Here is a 20,351-nt window from a genome sequence, read left to right on the forward strand (position 1 = left end):
ATGCTGGATCTGCTAGACAACACTGTTGGGTCTTCATATTTGCAGCCAAAATTACTCAATTTCAGGAAAACATAGAAACACAACTCTATAGGTAACAAAGGAATCAATTAGGGTTTCAAAAACCGATGAACTAAGCATTAGGTGATGTTGGGGAAGGGCCAGTGAAACGCAGATTTATGAGCAGAAGCTTATTTTGGGTTCAGATATTATAATAAGATTGTGAACAATCCTGCTCAGCTCCAGTTTTTGAAAGTGGCTTGCAGTAGAGAAAAGAAGCTGAGAATTATCTTTGCATTCATAAACATTCAAAGAGTTTTGCCAGTAAGCTTGGAGATGTGGCTTAATCTGCTGTCAAAGTATTTTTAGGGCAGAACTTGCTATTTGTTGCAGGAGGACCTTGTAATTCATGGGGCTTCATTAACCAGGAGCTGACTGACTTTGGGGATAGTCAGCTCCTGGTTAATGAATGGCAAGTATGAAAATCTTATTAAGTGAGGCAAGTAGACATGTACCCATATCCCATGTGGTATGCTGCAGTTCTATACTCTCGAGATTTGAGGAGATATAAAACTTTGCTGCATGTGTTGCTCTGAGTCCCATTCATCCATGATTACCTGCTTCCTGACTTACTTTGCCTCCCAGTTATGGAAAGCTTCAATTTTAAAATTCTCATCATTGTTTCAGAATCACTCTATTTCCTCCCCCTTCTAACATCTGTAACTTCCTGATATTCTACAGGATAATCTGCCTTCCTGCAACTCTGGACTTTTGCACATAGTGAATTTTAACCACTGTTCTGCCAAGGCTTTAACCCCTGGAATTTTCTCCCTATGAATTTATAACTCTTTCCTTCTTTAAGAACTCCTCAAATTAAATTACTTTGTTAACCTTCCAGCCACCTCTCCTAGTGTCTTCTTAGCATCAATTTTTATCTGACTTTGCTTGATGCATCTTGAGAAATGTTATTATATTAAAGACATTACTTAAGTGCAAGTTGTTAAATATATGATGCATTAAGTTGATATTAGATTTGGTTATTTGCTATGGACATTCTTTTCAGAATGCAAATTCCTGAGTATAAAATAATCCATTTCTAAAGCCCTATCAAGGAATTGAGTTTTCCAGGTTTTCAAGCTTTTTCTTAAATAAACATAAGATAGAAGAAAATCCATACGGTGTAGAAAACATTTGATTTATTACCTTAAGCTGAGTGTAAAAATCCAAACAGATGTACTTTATTCCAGAAGAACAAAAAAATTATGTTTTAAATGTATTAGAAGCTTTCATAAAATTTGAATAAAATGTGAGCTTTCCAAAAATTTCTCAGCTAGATGTGACATTGACATTCCTTGATTAGGGGAAAGAAAAGCTTCAAAACCACTAAGTTCTATTTTGAAATTACAATGTTTGGAAGCTGCATGTTTTGTTGTGGTTGATAGTTCACTGGAAGAGGCCTAGGCAATTTGACCCATCCTCCACACTTCTGATGTATGGCATTTCCTGATCAGCTAAAGGAAGGAAGTTACTAACAAAGGAAGTGCCTTGTTATACAAGAAAGTACAGTACAGTACTAGTTAAGCTGGTTGACCACTTCTGCATTATTATGGAATCGGCACTGAAAATAATGCAGCTCTGTTCTTTTTGGTGCAAATGTCTGGTGCATCACCCTTTTTTTTAAATGAAAACTTTATTGATACATTTGATTTTTGAACCTGTTACACCTTGGGGAAGTTTTAGTTTTCTTCCCTCTCCATATTAATGTTCAGCTGCAAAGCCACTGAGCAGTCTACAGTTTCACAAACATATTAGTTTAATATGAATTTTAATATATGTACAGTATCATCAGGGCTATTTGGCTGGGGCCATGGCTGCTGAATCCAGTCATGAGTTTACTGACTTACATTTATGTTACTTGGACATTGCTTGCTCAATTGACAGTTACGACAGATACGGTAGTGTAGGGGTTAGCGTAACGCTTTACAGCGCCAGTGACCCGGGTTCAATTCCAGCCACTGTCTGCAAGGAGTTTGTACGTTCTCCCCGTGTCTGCGTGGGTTTCCTCCGGATGCTTCAGTTTCCTCCCACATTCCAAAGATGTACGGGTTAGGAAGTTGTGGGATGCTATGTTGGTGCCGGAAGAGTGGCGACACTTGTGGGCTGCCCCCCAGAACACTCTACGCAAAAGATGCATTTCACTGTGTGTTTCGATGTACATGTGACTAATAAAGATATCTTATTTCCAGTTGAGCCCTGTTAGCACATCATCTGTACTTCTATTTAAGAAGAAATTGCTAATTTAGGCTGATCTAGGATTCAATTTACTATTGTTTTGCTCTTAATCAGTGTCTTACACAATGGGAAAGAATAATAATGTGGCAATTTTGATGAGGTGCTGAAACATCTGGTATGACTTAGAATATATGCCTCTTGAAAGAGGAGGGTTTAGGGAATTTATAATTTTTCAGATTAAAAGTTAGAACAGTATTCTTAAGCAGGAATTATCATGTTTTTATCAGTTATCAGATTGTTTTTTTTCAATATTTAATTTATAGTGCATGCATTTATACCAACTCCCCCCATTCAGTTACATTAACATTGTCTTCTGCTGCTTATTTAGTATTTTAGTTGTAAATATACCAGCGAAATGTCTTTGCAGGTGACATCCATCAATAGCTCATCCATGTTCTTCCACCATATATTCTCATTGTGTTGTAGTTTCTAACATCATACGATCTCTTCCTTGAATTATTCACTCCCTGAATATTAAAAAAAAATCATGAAATTTCTATAGAGTTCTCCATCTCTCTCTGTTCTCATGGAATCTTCGATCTTCTAACCCTAAAAAAATTACAAAATATTTTTTAAAAGTTTTGAACAAGCTTGCATGCTTACTATGCTATTTCTAGATCACAGAGCTGCTATTATTTCTTTATTCTGATTTCAGAGATCTATTCCTGTCTAAAAAAAATTTTTAAAAACTACAGATGTTGAAATCTGAATAAAAACAAATTACTGTAAGTACTTAGCAAATCAGGCAGCCTTCTGTGGAGAGAGAAATAATGTTTCAGATCAGTGACTTTTCATCCTAACTGATACTGAGTATTTCCAGTACTATTGTTTTGATCTAATCAGTGTTAGTGGAATTTATGACTCCAAAATGCCATTGTTTTGATTGTTGAACAGTGTTACACCGTCTCCCTCTGGTCTTGTAGATATTGGTGCATCTGTTGAATAAAACTCAGCAGCAGACTAAAATTATTTTGTACCTGATCGCAATTCAAGAATGTACCTCAGGTTGAGCATTGTTATAACCATACATCAGTGGATATTTGCTTTGAATTGATTCATTATTCAAGAGCTGGATTTTTTTTGCCCACTTGATGAACCTATTCATCAAGCTGTAGACTAGGCTGCTATCCAAAGGTGGTTTATCAAGTCTAATAAAAATGCATTCTGATTGCCTACTGAGGAAAGATTCTGGATACTTTGCAAAACTTGCCTGGAAGTTCTGGTTAATGGTCTTCAACCTGAAAAGTTAACTCTGTTTCTCTTTCCATAGTTGCTGCTTGATCCGCAGAATGTTTCCAGCACTTTCTGCTTTGATTTCAGATTTCCAACATCTGTAGATTTTGATTGTCATTACACTGGAGGTTGTTCTAATAAGTGCATACTGTAATTATGAAATATTTTACATTTCCTTCATGAGGCTACTGTTGATTATACTATTGGTGCTTCAGAAAGGTTTAAGCTTTGTTTGGCTATTGTTCAAAGTAATGAGTAGGCCAGAAACAGCACCACCCTCAAAACTATGACATTTTTAATACATGATCACTATTTCAGGATACATTTCTGGTCAAAGCTGTCAAGTTTTTTTCAATGCTGCTAGGTCTACCTAACATTGAAAATTAAATAAACAACGAAACTTTTAAAAGTTTTTTTTTAATCACTTGAAATAAAATCACTAACTTGCCTTATTCTTTCGTTTTTCACTTTTGTACAATTATTATTCAAATGAATGAGTTTGGGCATCCTGCCCTCGATCTAACCTAAGCAGATTCCCTACTGCAAAGTCTAGAAAGTCTCAATAAGCTGCTCTTCACCATTAGACTCCTTTCAGAGTCCAGTGACGAAGCACATCTGAGAAATTGCAATAGAATTTAGCCAATAAGATCAGGATATTGGCATTCACACATGAGTTACAATATTTGCAGGCTCTTGGGTAAATGCCAACAGCTCCATATGGCAAAATACAACAAAATCTTGGCCAATGTCATTTCAAAGCTTAAAATTAGCTTGTATTTTCCCTGGTAGTATTTCCTTCTCCAGGCCAGTTACTTTTCTTGGGCAACTCACGTAAACTGGAATTAATAATGGATTGGGCAGAGTATCTATTTTTCTTCCATCGGTGGCCACAGACAATTAGCATGTAAAACAAAGTAAACTGAGTATTAAAGGAGCAAAAACATTTGTTCATAAGAATTTGGCAACAGTTGCACAGTTGCCAAAGCAGTGGTTTGTTTATAATTGAACTAACTTAAACATATGTTGTATTATTTTATAAAGAAAAACATTGTTCTCTGTTTTATTCTACAGCTGTGCTTCATCTTAACGTTATGTGCAGTGTTTTGGGTAGGTACCGTTTTCTATGTCATTTTTGCTCTGGAATAAATTGTCAGTATATTAAGAATTAAGCAATATGGTGCTCCCCAATTGATGATGTTTAAATCCATAAACCTCCATCATACTAAGCTATGTGGAATGGAATGTCCCTCTAGTTCAATTTTTGTTTTTTGGTAAGTAAGCTGATTTCAGTTAAGACATTAAGTTAACTTTTGTGCCCCTGTAGTTTGGAGATGGGTAAAAGAAAAATAGTACTGGTTCAGGTTAAATATTCTGGTGATATTTATCAGAAAATGTGAATAGGTAGTATTAGATTTGAACAGTGTTCACTGTTAAATGAAGAACACCCACGGTAGCAGGAATTAATATATATATGGGACCACACCTAAGGAATTGTTGGAATCCATGTTTGTAACTCAGCTGGTGTTTCCAAATTTGTTGTCACAGTAAACTGGCAGCTTAAATTTCCGTGGAATATTATAAGCTGTTGCCTCACGTGTGCTACTGACTGTTCTGTAGATAGAATCTTGCATAAAACATTAAGGACTTGGCAACTGGAGGGGGCAGTTCAGCCCCTTGAGCCCATTCTGCCAGTCAGTTCAGTTGTGGTCAATCTATATGCTGCCTCCATCTACTCTGCCTGGTTTTGTAACCCCTACTTAACAAAATTCTATCAATCAAAATTTTCACTTAATCTAAGCTTTTTGGTTGAGAGATTCCCACTTTTCCAATAGGTTTTGTGTGAAGAAGCTCTTCCTGATGTCACTCTGAATGGCTCAGCCCAAATTGTTAAGCTTTTGCTTTCTTCTGGACTGCTTCCAACTGATACCCTGCAGAGCAAATGACACACTTGGGCTTCGTGCTGCTGTGCTGGGGAACTGGTGTAAACCTCTGACTTCCACAGGCACTCTCACAGTATTGAAATGGTGATCTCAGCACTGCATGGCTTGGTGTGGTGTGTCGGATCCAGTTATTTTCCAATCCACAGGCTCTTTCAGGAGTCCAGGAATAAGTTGAAAACAACTTGCTTGGTGCTTCACAAAGTTTTATTGGGAAAATTTAAAACAAAGAAACAGTCACAGAGCACATGGGCCGAGACAAAGGGAAGAAAAGATGAGCTCAGGCCAGGGGGTAGACGAGCAAGAGAGAGATTAACAAAAAGCGACACCTTTTATACCTGAGATAAGAGATGCTCTTTAGCTAACGATAGTCCAATCAGGAAACCTATTAGATACTTGTGGCCAAACCAACCAATGAAAAAACCACATATTCACCTGATGGATAAACCAATAAGCTAGTAAGTGGCCATTCCTTGTGCTGCCACTTGAGGTATATTAAACATTATACATGTTTAAAAAACTAATTAAAACAGTCGAATCCAACAGGTGTGAGTGTCTGCCTATGAATCCAACAGTGTGCAAAGTCTGCCTATGAGAACTGATGTTAGGCACGCTACGGTGAGTGATGTGGCTGCATAGCACTAAGATGTGGGGTTCAGGTACATCCTGAGCAGGACAGTGAGCATGGGGACAGGCATCAGTTGCTTCACTTGTTAACAGACTGCCCAGATCCTACAATCTCTCCTCTCATCACCCATTAGATATACAGAAGCTTTTGCTTCCCTCTGTTTGGCTTCACATTTCTCCCCAGCCCAGAGATTTCTCTACAGTAACAAACTCAATTGCTAACAGACACTACTGAACTTCTTTCCATAGAGAGATCTCCAGGCTGGGAAGAGCTCTGTTGCCAGATAAAAAGATAGCAGCTTCCATTGAATCCAACAGACTGTGATGGTTGAGACTAGATTATAGGAGAGTCTGCTGACACATTGAGCAATTACTGCTAGTCCCCAGCAATGGCCTGTATTCATTCTGCCGGCCACCCTACCACTACAGCACTGAGCAGCCACATTCCTTGCCCCAGTCCTCGCAGGCAGCCATTGTATGTTGCTTTGATGTCTCATTCCACAATAAGCCAAGTGGTGATGAGATCATTTTAACCATTTCAATGCTGCAGAAGCAGACAGCTGAACTTCCACTCAAGTTCATAGCATAAGGCAGTGGGGATGGCAGGGGTTAGCACCAGGTCCCTGGCATAGCAATGCTGTCCATAACACATCTTTCTATGTATAGTGATATGATGATCCCTTATGCTGCTAACTTCTGCAGTGCTTTTGCTCCTAGCAAGGTATCCTGAGTATTTTAGTAAAATGTATCTAGATAAAATGACTCTTACATGAATGTAAATAAAATTAGGAGTGCACTGTTGCTTAAATTTATTTATTTTTAAAATTGATCTTAATGTTGGAAGCAGATTGTTTAATACCCATGTGTAGAAATGGAAATTGCACCATAGCATATGAATTTCTATTATGACTGTTAGCTACTAATGAACTAAATGCTGAATATTTTTAAACTTTTAAAAGCTGGATGGTCAAACTGACTTTTTTTTCTTTTAGTGGCACAAGAAAGGACTTGCCCTAATCTTCTGCATATTACAGTTCCTAGCAACAACTTGGTAAGATTCATCATTGATATCTTGAAATAAAATTAAACCAAAATAAAATATATCAAGACATTTTTATTATGTTTGTTGTAGTTGGTATTTGATATCATAACTGTTTAATCTGCTATATCTGTTGGAGCATAGATGATAGAAAGTTGCAGATTTAAAATTCAAGTAATCTTTTATTCCACCATTCAATTATTGCAAATTACATTTTTTTTAATTAATTTTATTCTCTTTTTGGTTTCGGTCTCATAACAGCCCAGCACACCAAACAGTGTTTTTTAATGTGCACGTTCATGTTCATAATGTGCATGTTCAGGCCTCAAACCAAACATATTATCAAATTACTCTTCACTAACCAGCAGAATAACACAACACTAGATTCTTACTTTGTGCTTTAACTTTACTAAACAGTAATAAAGCAAGCAATTTTTTTAAAGTTAGTACCTTTAGCATATTAAACTACCCCGAAATAGGAATGTAACCAGACATAATTTGACACAAGTCACTTGAGAAGATGTGAAGGCAGGTGGTCAAGCGCTTGTTCAAAGGTAGGTTTAAAGGAGCAAAGAGAGAGAGTTTAGAGAAGGATTTGCAGAACCTGGGAGTAAAACAGCTGAAGGCAATACCAGCAAATGATCGAGGTAACTGCAGATGCTGGAGATCCAAGCCAAAACAGAAAACACTGGAAGAACTCAGCAGGTCAGGGTCAGTGTTTCAAGTCAAAGACCTTTCATCAGACTGGAAAAGTGAGAATACAACCTGTTTTAGAGAATGTAATACATGTTTTAGGTTGCAGAGAAGGTCAAGGGTGAGAACAGAGGCAATGTCTGGACGAATATTGGAGTAAGATGTAACAAAATCTTAGATGAGGGCTTTAACAGCACATTTGCAGAGGCAAGAATGTTATCAAAGTGAAATTAGGTGGTCTTGAAGGTAGCATGAATAGCATTTCGTCATGGGATCTAAAACTGCCAAATTTACCAGGTGTCAGATTTAGTCACAGCTTTTTACCTGAAGAGGGATGAAGTTAGGGGTTGGAAAATGGATCTTGTGGCTGGGAGACAGTTGGAAATTATTTCTGTATTTTTTTTACAGCAGATTGAGTAACTAAGATGACGACTTACATTCAGTTAGTGGAGGGGTCGAAAAGAATGGTGGTGCGGTGGAACTGAATTCATGAGTGTTGAACTGACGTTTCCTCTCCAGATGATATCGTTGAAGGAGAGAATGCAGATCAGAAGTAGGGGGCCAAGAACAATATTTGGGAGATTCCACGGGCATAGGAATAGAAAGAAGAGCAGGTGATTCTCTTAATGTATTTTGATGTTTAGATCCAATTAGTACAATTCCATCTACTAAATGATGAGGGAAAGGCACTTTGGTGGAAAAACATGTTCTTTGGAAAACTGTGGAAAAACTAAAAGGATGCGGACAGTTTGAGAAGGGGAAGGAGCAATGGATTACAAACATGGTCACAAAGTATGATTTGTGACATTGTTTTCTCTCATCTCAGTATTAAGATACCAGGAGGAGTTAAATGCAGAGTTTTAGAATGATAAGCACAGATTTGGGAGGAGATAGCATGAGGGGCTTTGGCCATTCCTTGGAGATGGGGCAATAGTTTACAAGGCTAAGGCTGTGTGTTTGACTGTACAATTGGGATCAATATATCTGAGCTTGTAAAGTAAGTATCAGTCACATCTCAGTCTGATTGCATCCTTGCGATTTTGCTTTGTGAAAGCTTTGTGAATCCTGTCCCTCTGTTGTGCCTTTATTTAAGAAGGGCAGCAGGAATAAGCCAAGAAACTATAGGCTGGTTAGCCTTGCATCAGTGGTGGGAAAGTTATTGGAAGGGATTCTGAGGGACAGGATTTATTTGCATTTGGAAAGGCACAGACTGATTGGGGAGAAGCAACATGGCTTTGTGTGTGGGAAATCATGTTTCATGCATTTGACTGCATTTTTTTTGAAGAGGTGACCTAAAGGATTGACAAGGGCAGGGCGGTGGACACTGTCTAGGTGGACTTTAACAAGCCCTTTGACAGATGGTAGGCTGATCCAGAAGGTTAAAGCACATCGGATACAGGATGAACAATTTGCTACAAAATTGGCTCAGTGGTATGAGGCGGAGGATGGTAAGGGAGGGGGCTCTTTCAGATTGGAGGCCTGTGACCAGTGGTGTGCAACAGCGATCAGTACTCTGTTTTCTGTTGTTTGTCATATATATTAATGATTTGGATGAGAATGTAGGTATCATGATTAGCAAGTTGGCAGATGACACCAAAATTGGTTATATAGTGGACAGTAAAGTCAAAGTCGAGTTTACTTACTTGCAGCAGCATCACTGGCAAATAGCATCATTTAAGCAGCATTCACAAAAAAAATTAATTAAATTTAAATTATACACAATTTTTGCAAGAAAGAACACAATTAGAACAGAAAAAGCAAAGTCTATTTTAGTGCAAAGTGATCAAAGTGGTCATAGTGTTGCTAAACTGTAGTGATTAGGGTTGTGCTGGTTGGTCTAAGAACCAAATGGTTGAAGGGAAGTAGCTGTTCTTGAACCTAGTGGTGTGGGACTTCAGGCTTCTGAACATCCTGCCCGATGGTAGCTGCGAGAAGATGGTGTGGCCCGGATGGTGGGGATCTTTGGATGTTGCCTTCTTGAGGCTGCACCTCCTGTAGATACTACCAATGGTGGGGAGGGATGTGTCTGTGATGTATTGGGCTGAGTCTACTATCCTCTGCAGCAGCTTATATTCCTGTGCATTCAATTTGCCGTACCAGACCATGATGCAATCAGCCAGAATACTTTCAATAGTACATCTGTGAAAATTTGTTAGTGTTCGGTGTCACACCGAACCTCCTTAAACTAAGAAAGTAAACATGCTGGCACGTCTTCCTTGTGTTTGCATCTGTGCTGGCCCCTGGACAGGTCAAATACTAGTACTGTGTATTTAACATTATTTGTATTGCCCAGCAGATTTCCACAATACCCATGTGTGGATTGTTTTCCAGGATTTTAGGCCTTGAATAATCTAATTGTTTCAGTGATTTTGTTTGGATTAGTGAACCATTCACCAGAATGTATGGATAGAGCAACATATTGTTGCATTTTCATTGTCTAAAAGTTAAAAATTCATCTTTCTCCATCCACATTTTCTCCAGCCCATGTATTCTGAATGTCAAATGACTGGACGTGTAAAAAAAACATTCAAAAAAGAATTAGTATTTAAAAGCAGCCAGGTGCTATTGAAGAATACTTTTCTAGGTGAACCACAGACTTTATTGTAACAATCAAACTACTATCTTTGTTTCATGAGATTTTCTGAAAAGTGCAGTTTGCTCAAACATCTCCTTTATTCATAAATTAGAGCAGGAATTGAGCCCATTCTGCTGTTTAGTTAGATTATGGTTGACCAGTACCATCTATATCTATTTACCTGCCTTAGATCTTTATTCCATAGACAGATGACCCCAGCATTACAGTGGGGAGGCTGTTTCCATCTTAGGAAACAGTCTGTATCCTTATTTTCCATAATGTGAAATCATCTGCGCATGTGTTAAGAAATGCGAGCTTAAAAAAAATTAACTTTGTGTTTATTTATTTACTTTTTTTTCCATATAAGTTCTGTGAGAGCGAATTTTATTCTGTATCTCAAATATTTGGTAGTTATTGGTGAATTCTGTAAGGTGAATTTCTGTTACTTAAATGGTTGTAATGCAGGGTCACCTGTATCCTTAGTCAAATACAATCTTAAAATCTCATTCTTAAAGACTCAATTATCACAGAAACCAGTCTTTATGGGAAAGGGATTCACTCAAAATGGCCAAGCTCCAATTTTAGCATTCCCTAGCTTTGTTTTAGCAACCCCCAGTAAAAGAAGTGTTTTTTCTGTGTCTTCCCTGTTGAACCCTTTTATTTTCAAACATCACATTCAGATAGATCGCCCTCTAATTTCATGGGAACTTCCTGTCAAAATCAATTATTAATAAAATGTCTTTATCCCTTCTGTCTTCATCATTTAGAGATGCCCAAACTTTCTTTGCTGTGGCCCAATGTAAAAACAGATCTTTTCCTTGTAGCCCCCAACCCCAATTCCACCTCCATTCTCCATTTCTAATTATAAACAAAGAACAAAAAAATCTCACAAAATCCCTTTGTGAGATATTGCAAAACTACAGTTTGAATCATTGCTGCATTCTTCAAAGATTGTTGTGGCAACCAACTGTAACCTTATGAAACCAAAAGTAGGACCACCAGCAAGAGCTTCCTTTGCAAGGTTTGTTTTACAAGCTGCTGTTCATTCTGTTGGAATGCCTGTGATCGGAGGAGTATGGCTGGAGAATTTTTTTTAAACAATGGCGTATTGACAAAGTGGACTTCTGTTTTATTTAAATCAGTGCATGCTGCATGCATAAACAGTGCTGTGCAAAATAATTAGCTGCAGAATTAAATAAAGCTGGCAAATTGATTTCTAATATTAAAAAGAATAATGTGAACTAAAGAAAAGCCCCATTTTTATTTTGAGTGCAAAACTATCATACCAAGTAGATGTTAGATGGTGTATATATATTTTTTAAAAAGCTTATATGTAATGATTGAATGTCACGCTTGTGTTGCAGCAATGAGAACTAAATACCATTTAATACAATACAACAGACTGATCACTATTACATAATTTGAACAAGACTCTTCATTATTCAGTTTACCTTGTTTTGCTGTTTAGATTGGTTTTGCATTAGTCAGATATTTATGGATGAAATGTATAAAGATTCCAGGTCTCCTAGCAGCAACTCATTTATATTGCAGTTCCCATTTATGAAGCATCCCAGGGTGCATAATCAAAAAGAATTTCAGAATCAGTTTCTAAAAGATTGCTTGAAGCGTATCTTTAACCAATGCCCTATAGAACTAGAGAGAGGTGGAAGAATTTCAGACATAGGTCCTCAAGGTGCTGAAATCATGGCAGCCAGTGATGAGGCAAAGGGAGTGGAGATTAAGAGGTTAGAATTGGAGTTATGGGAAACAGGCAGGAAAGTGGTGCTGAGACCAAGATCAGATCAGCCATGATCCTATTGAGTAACAGAACAGGCTCAAGGAGCTACCTGCCATATACCTGTTCCTCTTTCTGTTCTTTTGCTTAAGAGCAGCAAATAGTTTGATACAGGGCAGTTGTAGGTGAAAATAGAAATGGAGGATTTTGATGGAGAGCAAGTGGGGCTCAGCGTGGGAGTTAAATAGGAATTAGAACCTAGAAACACACTTTTTTAATTTTCAGAGAGGAATTTAGGGTAGAGAGAACAGAGGGGAATATCCATTGATAGGATGACCAAGAGAGACTTAATTATGCAAATAGTGCCATTTGAGAGGGTGGTGAAGGTTTGTTAAATACAACTGATCTGTCTGGAGGAGATGTAAACAGAGGGAGGAGATGAATCAGAACGGTAACTGTGAGACACAAAGCATGACAGCTGCTGGAAATCTAAAAAAAGAATGCTGAAAGTACCTAGCAGGTCACACAGCATCAGTGAAGAACGAAAAATTGAGTTAATATTATAAGCGATGATTTAAAACATGCTTGTTTTCTATTGTTTCCTAGCTTTGATGAAAGGTCATCAATCTGAAATGTTACCTCTGTTTCTCCAGAGGTTCTGCCTTATCTGCTGTATATTTTTGTGCTTTTATTTCAGATTTCCAGCCACTATCTTTCATTTCATTTACCTTGTTGTTTGTGGGACCTTGCAGTGTGGAGTTTGCCTACCATGTTTCATGTATTTAAAATTTATTAACTCTATAATGTTTTGGGGCCGTCGGCATAGACTTAATGGGCAGAAGGGCCTGTTTCTGTACTGCATCTCTCTATGACTCTGACATCCTAATGTTACAAAAGGTGTCAAAAGATTATTGTTTATTCCTTTGAAGCTCCACCACAACACTGCCAAAGCTGATGCTCCAGTTCATTACTGAGTGGTTGCTGCTTTGTGTAGAATTTTTGAATGAGACATTTAGCTCAGGTTTTGAATATTTTAGATGAATGTTGTAGATCCATGTGATTATTCAAAGAGCAAGAGATGTCTCCTGCTATCCTAGCTAATATCCTTATCCCAACTAATAGTTCCAAAATAGATCAAGTAATCGTTTATCTGATTTGTTATTTGCTAACCATACTATGAGCCAATTGACAGGTGTAACTGTTTCCATAACGGCAGTGAATATATTTTAAAAAGTAATGATTTGGCAATAAACTATTTTGCAATGTCCTGAACCTATGAGAGACAATATATAAATGCAAGTACTTAGACATTTATTTGTCATTGCATCATTTATGAAGTAAATATGTTACCCTGAACTATTTTACATGCATCACTTTTTACTTGTTTTCTCAAAATTATATCTCTCATTATTTTGGCAATATATTTGTCCAAATCTTAATATTTACATTATCCCTAAAATTCTGCTGTCATTCCTAGTTCAGAACCTTCTACAAATGTGCATTGGCTTCCAGAATTCGAATCCATGTTATAAATATTTTAAAGTAGGTTATCCAAAATGAATGCAGAAGCATTTAGTTTTCTACGTGACACCAGGAGATAGTTCCACTAAGTCCCATAGCTTTGTGTCTCTTCTGTTAGTTTATAATACATACCAACAATACTCACATCTTTATGCTTTAGTTAATAGATTTTCATATGGAATCTTGTCAAATACCTTTTGAAGGCCTACTTGGCATAATTATATCAAAGACTGTATTGTAGGCCTTTTCCTAATTTACCACCAGTAAATTAACTTTTAAGCAGTACGAATTCAAAATATCTACAGCAAACCAAAGGTATTTTGGAATGCCCAGTTTAGAGGCTATAAAGCCATTTTATCTTATTAATGCTACTTCTATTGAAAATCTTAAAGTACGTGAATGTTCAAAGTTTCATGTTAAACTGGTAGTATAACTTTTTTTAATGATCAAACATTTGGCACATTGAAACAACTCCTCTTCTCATCCAGGTTTAGTAACCCAAGTCAGCTATTTTGTTTTTAATGAGGATTTCTTAATCCCTTTCTGCCTTTTTATCCAATGTACTATTCCTTACATGCAAAATTAACAAATGTCTTGCAACACTAAATATCATGCAGCATTTTTTCCTTTCTAGAGTGGAAATTTGACAGATACCAAGACGTCTAGCAATTGAATTCCATGTGTGCATATTTATTGCGTAGTTGCGAAGTATAAAAGTATGTGTTTTCATTATTAATATAAATGGTTCCTTAATAATTGTGATTGTGCATTTCCTTTGCTTTCTAAATTGATGCAGCTACCCTGAACGATTGAAACAGTGTTTTGCATTGGAGTAGTGATTTTTATTTAGTTAAATTGAATTAATTAAAGTACAAAATATTTATAGTTATGAATCATCTGCTCAGCCCATTCAGAATAATTATATTTATTAATTAAAACAACTGAGAAATATTGTTTGCTTTGATAGCACTTTAAGGTCTCAAGGAATGGGTCCCTATATCCTCCTTGTAATGATAGATTATAATCAAAGCTTATTCAGATTTCTGAAGTTTTTCTTTCCCAATTTCCTTCTCAGGTACAGTCTGTCATACATTCCCTTTGCAAGGTGAGTCCTTGGAAAAACTGATTTTGTTGCAGTGTGTCTTTGATTATGTGTTTCTTTGTTGCATTATTTAATTGATTCAAGAAATAAGTAGGAGCAGGCTCCATGCCCACTCCACCATTCAATATGACCAATACTGATCTCCTAAATCAACTCCACTTTCCTACCTAATCTGCACGTGCAATGACTAAGCATCCATAGCCCTCTGAAGTGGAGATTCCTGTGATTCATGACCTTCTAGTTGAAGAGATCTTTCCTCATCCTAATGTTAAATGCCTGAAGCCTACTTCTGAACTCCGTCTAGGATAAATTGGCAGCCTTAAAACAAATAACCCTTTGAATCTTCTTTCTCCAAAGTTTGAATGGCATTTGGCAAAGTTGTGTTATACATTATTGTTATACAAGCTTTACTCAGTAAAAGAAAATGAGTGGAAGATTAGATTACCTCGCTCCTCTTTCACCCAAGACAGTGTCGTTTGCATTGGTGTTGCAGCAGATAGTGGTGCTCCCTCACAAGTTCAGAGACCCAGGTTCAATCCTGACCCCTGCTGCTGTCTGTGTGGAGTTTGCATGTTTTCTCTGTGACTGCATAGGTTTCCCTGGATGCACCAATTTCCTCCCACGTCCAAAAGATACTGTAAATTACTCCATGTATGTAATGGTAAATGATTGAAAGAGGAGTTGATGGGTATGTGAGAGAGAATAGGCTGCAGGGCTATGGGGAAATGAGACTGATGGGGATTCCTCTGTGGGAGTTGGTATAGACTTAATGGGCCAAATGGCTTCTTTCTGTGTTGTCATAAGTTAGTTATCATTATCCTTAGGCTTGTCCTTTCCCACCACTAGAGCTGTTTGCACAATTATAAACAGTTTAGAAATGGCGACCATAGGATACCTTAACATAAAGACCATGTGGTATCGGGTCAGACGTAGGCAACATAAGCTCAGTGGCTGCATCAGTACTTTCCATGTTCAACATCATTTGGAAGGACTATGAAGCAAGACCAAAGAAAGTATTGTGACTTTGGACTTAAGTATCTTTTACCAAGTGTGGCTGGTAGCACTATCACTAACCAAGCTGGCCAAGTCCTCAACTTCATAACTGACAGTTTGGGCTTCTGGCAGGTGGTGAGAGAACCTTCTAGGGTAAAAATTACTTGGTAACGTTATACCAACATACTTGTAATTGCACCTATGATGTTTTTACAGAATTAAGGGAAATGAAAAATGATGTCTTGGAACATATCCACATTACAAAAGAGGAGGTGCTGGCAGTCTTAAATCATACGAAGGTGGATAAATCCCCAGGCTGTGAACAAGCTCCTGAATGGAGCCTGTTCCAGGGTACAGGTGCTTCAGGCAGAATAAAGATAGAGGAAAGGGAGGAGGGGGAATTGCATTTTTGATCAAGGGAAACATATCGGCAGTAGTCAGAGATCAAATTACTGAAAGATCATCCAGTGAGGCTTTTATGGGGGGAGCTGAGGAATAAGAAGGGGGCATTTACTTTGTTGGGGTTGTACTATAGGCCCCCAGGTAGTCAATGAGAATTACAAGAACAAATTTGCAGGGAGATTGTGGAGAGTTGCAGGAATAATGGGGTCGTCATAGGGAATTTTAATTTTCTTAATATAGACTGGGACTGCCGTACTGTTAAGGGATTAGATGGGGTGGAATTTGTTAGGTGTGTTCAGGCAGTATATAGAGTGCTCTTCTAGGGAGAGGGCAAAGCTCAACCTGCTCTTGTGTAATAGGGCAGGGCAAGTGACTGAGGTGCAGTGGGGAAGCACTTTCGGACCAGTGACCATAGTTCTATTAGTTTTAAAGTAGTTATGGAAAGGGACAGAACTGTCAACAGGTTCAAGTTCTAAATTGGGGCAAGGCAAGTTTCGAGACAGGAGCTTGCAAAGGTTGATTGGAGTAGGTTGTTTGTGGGCAAAAGGGACCTCCGGCAAGTGGGAGGCTTTTAAAGGTGAGATCATGAGAGCTCAAAGTCTGCATGTTCCTATTAGAATGAAGGGCAAGGCTGGTAGAAGTAGGGAACCCTGGTTGACGAGAGATATTGAGGCCCTGGCCAGGAAGGAGGAGGCATAGGTCATGTAAGTCTCTAGAGGAGTATAAGGGATACAGGACTGTACTCAAGAAGGAAATCAGGAGGGCAAAAAGGGGGCATGAGATAGCTTTGGCAGGGAAGATTAAGGAGAATCCAAAGAGATTTTGTAAGTATATTAAGGGAAAAAGTGTAACTAGAGGGAGAATACAGTCCCTTAAAGTCCAAAGTGGACATCAATTTTGGAGCTGCAAGAGATGGGCAAAGTCCACAATGAATATTTCTCCTCTTTTTAATGTGGAGAAAGACATGAAGACGTCGGAACTAGGGAAGGTTAATGGGGAGGTCTTGGGGATAGTCTGCATTACAGTAGAGGTGGTGCTGGATGTCTTAAAATGTATGAAGATAGACAAATCTCCAGGTTCCTACCCCTAGTACACCCGAGAACACTGTGGGTGGCTAGAGAGGAAATTGGGGGAGCCCTGGCTGAGATATTTGCATCATCATTGGCCACAAGTGAGGTGTTAGTAGACTGGAAGGTAGCAAATGTTGTGCCTTTTTTTAAGAAGGGCTGCAAAGAAAAACCTGAGAACTATAGACCAGTAAATCTAACATCTGTGATAAGTTAGTTACTCGAGAGGATTCTGAGGGATAAGATAAACATGCATCTGGAAAGACAGGGGTTGATTAGGGGTTGTCAGCATGGCTTTGTGCGTGGGGGATCGTGTCTTATTAACTTAATTGAGTTTTTGATGATGTGACCAAGAAGATCGATGAGGGCAGGGTGGTAGACATAGTCAACATGAACTTCAGTAAGGCTTTTGATAAAGCTCTACGTGGTAGGCTGCTCTGGAGAGCTGGCTAATTGGATACACAGTTGGCTTGATGGTAGAAAGCAGAAGGTGATAATAGAAGGTTGTTTCTCGGACTGGAGGCCAGTGACTAGCGGTGTGCCTCGGGTCAGTGCTGGGCCTATTGTTGTTCATTTATATCAACGATTTGGATGAGAATGTACAAGGCATAGTAAGTTTGCAGATGACACTAAAATGGATGGTATAGTGGACAGTGAAGAAGGTTATCGAAAATTATAGGGGGATCTTGATCAGCTGAGAAAGTCAGCTGAGGAATGGCAAATGGAGTTTAATTCAGATAAGTCTGAGGTGTTGCATTTTGGAAAGTCAAATCCAGGTAGGACTTTTACAGTGAACGGTCAGGCTCTGGGTGTGTTGTAGAACAGAGGGACCTTTAGAGTTCAGCTACATGGTTCCTTGAAAGTGAGTCATGGGTAGACAGGGCGGTGAAGAAGGCTTTTGGCATGCTGACCTTCGTCAGTCAGGACATTGAGTATAGAATTTGGGAGGTCATGGTGCAGTTGTACAGGACGCTGGTGAGGCAGCACTTGGAGTATTGTGTTCAGTTTTGGTCACCCTGCTACGGAAAAGGTGTTATTAAACTGGAGAGAGTGCATGAAAGATTTACAAGGATGCTGCCAGGACTTGTGAGACTGAGTTACATGGAGAAGTTGGACAGGCAAAGACAGGTAGGAGACCGAGAGGTCTATAAAATCATGAGGGGCATAGATAGGGTGAATGCACTTGGCCTTTATCCCAGGGTTGGGGAATCGAGAACTAGAGGGCATAGTTTTAAGGTGAAAGGGGAAAGATTTAATAGGAACTTGAGGGGCAACCTTTTTACAAAAAGGGTGGTATATGTGTGGAATGAGTTGCCAGAGAAAGTGGTTGAAGCAGGTGCAGTAACAACACTTAAAAGACAGTTGGACAGGTACATGGATAGGAAAGGTTTAGAAGGTTTTGGGTCAAACACTGGCAAATGGGACTAGCTTGGATGGGCATTTTGGTCAGCATGGACCATTTGGGCCAAAGGGCCTGTTTCTGTGCTGTGTGATTCTATGACTCTTAAATCTATCCTAGGCCATTGTGAGAAGCTAGAGAAGAGATTGCAGATCTATGGCAGAGATGTTTGCACTATCTTTGGTCACGGGTGAGGTACCGGAAGACTGTAGGGTGGTTAATGTTGTGCCTTAACTTAAAAAAGGCTGCAAGGATAAGCAGGGAACCACAGGTCAGTGAGCCTGACGTCAGTGGTGGGAAAGTTACTGGAGGGGATTCTGAGGAACAGGATCAACCGGCATTTGGAAAGGCAAGGACTGATTAGGGATAATCAGCATGGCTTTGCATGGGAGATTGTGTCTCACAAATTTGATTGAGTTCTTTGAAGAACTGATGAAGAGGATTGACAAGGCAGGGTGGTGGATGTTGTCTACATAGTCTTTAGCGATGCCTTGACACGGTAGGCAAGTCTGGAAGATTAGATCACATGGAATCCAAGGTGAGCTGGCCAAGTGGATACAAAATTGGCTTGGTGGAATGAGTCAGACGGTGGTAGTGGAGGGTTTTTTCCCCCCCCCCCCCCAGATTTGAGGCCTGTGACCAGCGGTGTGCTGCAGGGATGGGTGCTGGGTCCACTGTTGTTTGTCAGTGTAGCAGTTAGTGTAATGCTATTACAGTGCCAGCGACCTGGGTTCAATTCCGGCCGCTGTCTGTAAGGAGTTTGTATGTTCTCCCCGTGTCTGTGTGGGTTTCTTCCGGATGCTCCGGTTTCCTCCCACATTCCAAAGATGTACGGGTTAGGAAGTTGTGAGCATGCTATGTTGGCACTGGAAGCGTGGCAACACTTGCGGGCTGCCCCTAGGACACTCCACGCAAAAGATGGATTTCACTGTGTGTTTTGATGTATGTGTGACTAACAAAGATGTCTTATCTTATTATCAATTTTGATGAGAATGTAGTTGGCATGGCTAGAAAGTTTGTGGATGACACCAAAATTGGTGGTATAGTGGATATTGAAGAAGGTTATCTAAGATTACAATGGAATGTAGATCAACTGGGGAAGTGGGCCAAAGAATGGCAGTTGGATTTAACTCGGACAAGGTGCTGCACTTTGGTAAGTTAAACCGGGCAGGGCTAACACGGGAAATGGTAGGAGTCTAGAGTGCTGTAGAACAGAGAGACCTAGGGGTACAGGTACATATTTCCCTGAAAGTGGAGGCACGAGTATCAGGGTGATGAAGGAGGTGTTTGGCACACTGGTCTTCAGTCAGGGAATTTAGTACAAGAGATGGGATGAAATGTTACAACTGTACAGGTCATTGGTGAGACCACACAGAGTATTGTGTGCATTTCTGGTTGCCCAGCAATCGGAACCATGTCATTAGGCTGGAAAAGGTGCAGAAAAGATTGACGAGGATGTTACCAGGATTGGAGGGCTTGACTTGTAGGGAGAAGCTAGATAAGCTGGGACTTTTTTTCCTTGGAGTATAGGAGGCTGAGGGGTGACCTTGTAGAGGTGTATAAAATCATGAGGGGAATAGATAAGGTGAATGGTCACTGTCCTTTTCCCAGGGTAAAGGAGTCTAAATCTAGAGGGCATAGGTTTAAGGTGAGGGGGGAAAGATTTAATAGGAACTTAAGGGGCAACTTTTTCCACACAGAGTAGTGGGTATGTTGAATGAGCTGCCAGAGGAAACTGT

At 39.2% G+C, this 20,351-nt stretch overlaps 1 protein-coding gene across 1 annotated transcript in view; it reads left to right on the top strand.

Moving 5' to 3' along the window:
• sft2d1 (SFT2 domain containing 1) overlaps positions 1-20,351 on the top strand; it is a 56,411-nt gene that overhangs the window by 34,166 nt on the left and 1,894 nt on the right. Inside the window, exons 5-7 of the mRNA XM_052012940.1 lie at positions 4,594-4,629; positions 7,079-7,137; positions 14,725-14,754. Of these exons, the coding sequence (XP_051868900.1) occupies positions 4,594-4,629; positions 7,079-7,137; positions 14,725-14,754 (125 nt within the window). The remainder of the gene's footprint in view (positions 1-4,593; positions 4,630-7,078; positions 7,138-14,724; positions 14,755-20,351) is intronic.

The sequence above is a fragment of the Pristis pectinata genome, chromosome 3 (assembly GCF_009764475.1).
Source record: "Pristis pectinata isolate sPriPec2 chromosome 3, sPriPec2.1.pri, whole genome shotgun sequence".
Taxonomy (NCBI): domain Eukaryota; kingdom Metazoa; phylum Chordata; class Chondrichthyes; order Rhinopristiformes; family Pristidae; genus Pristis; species Pristis pectinata.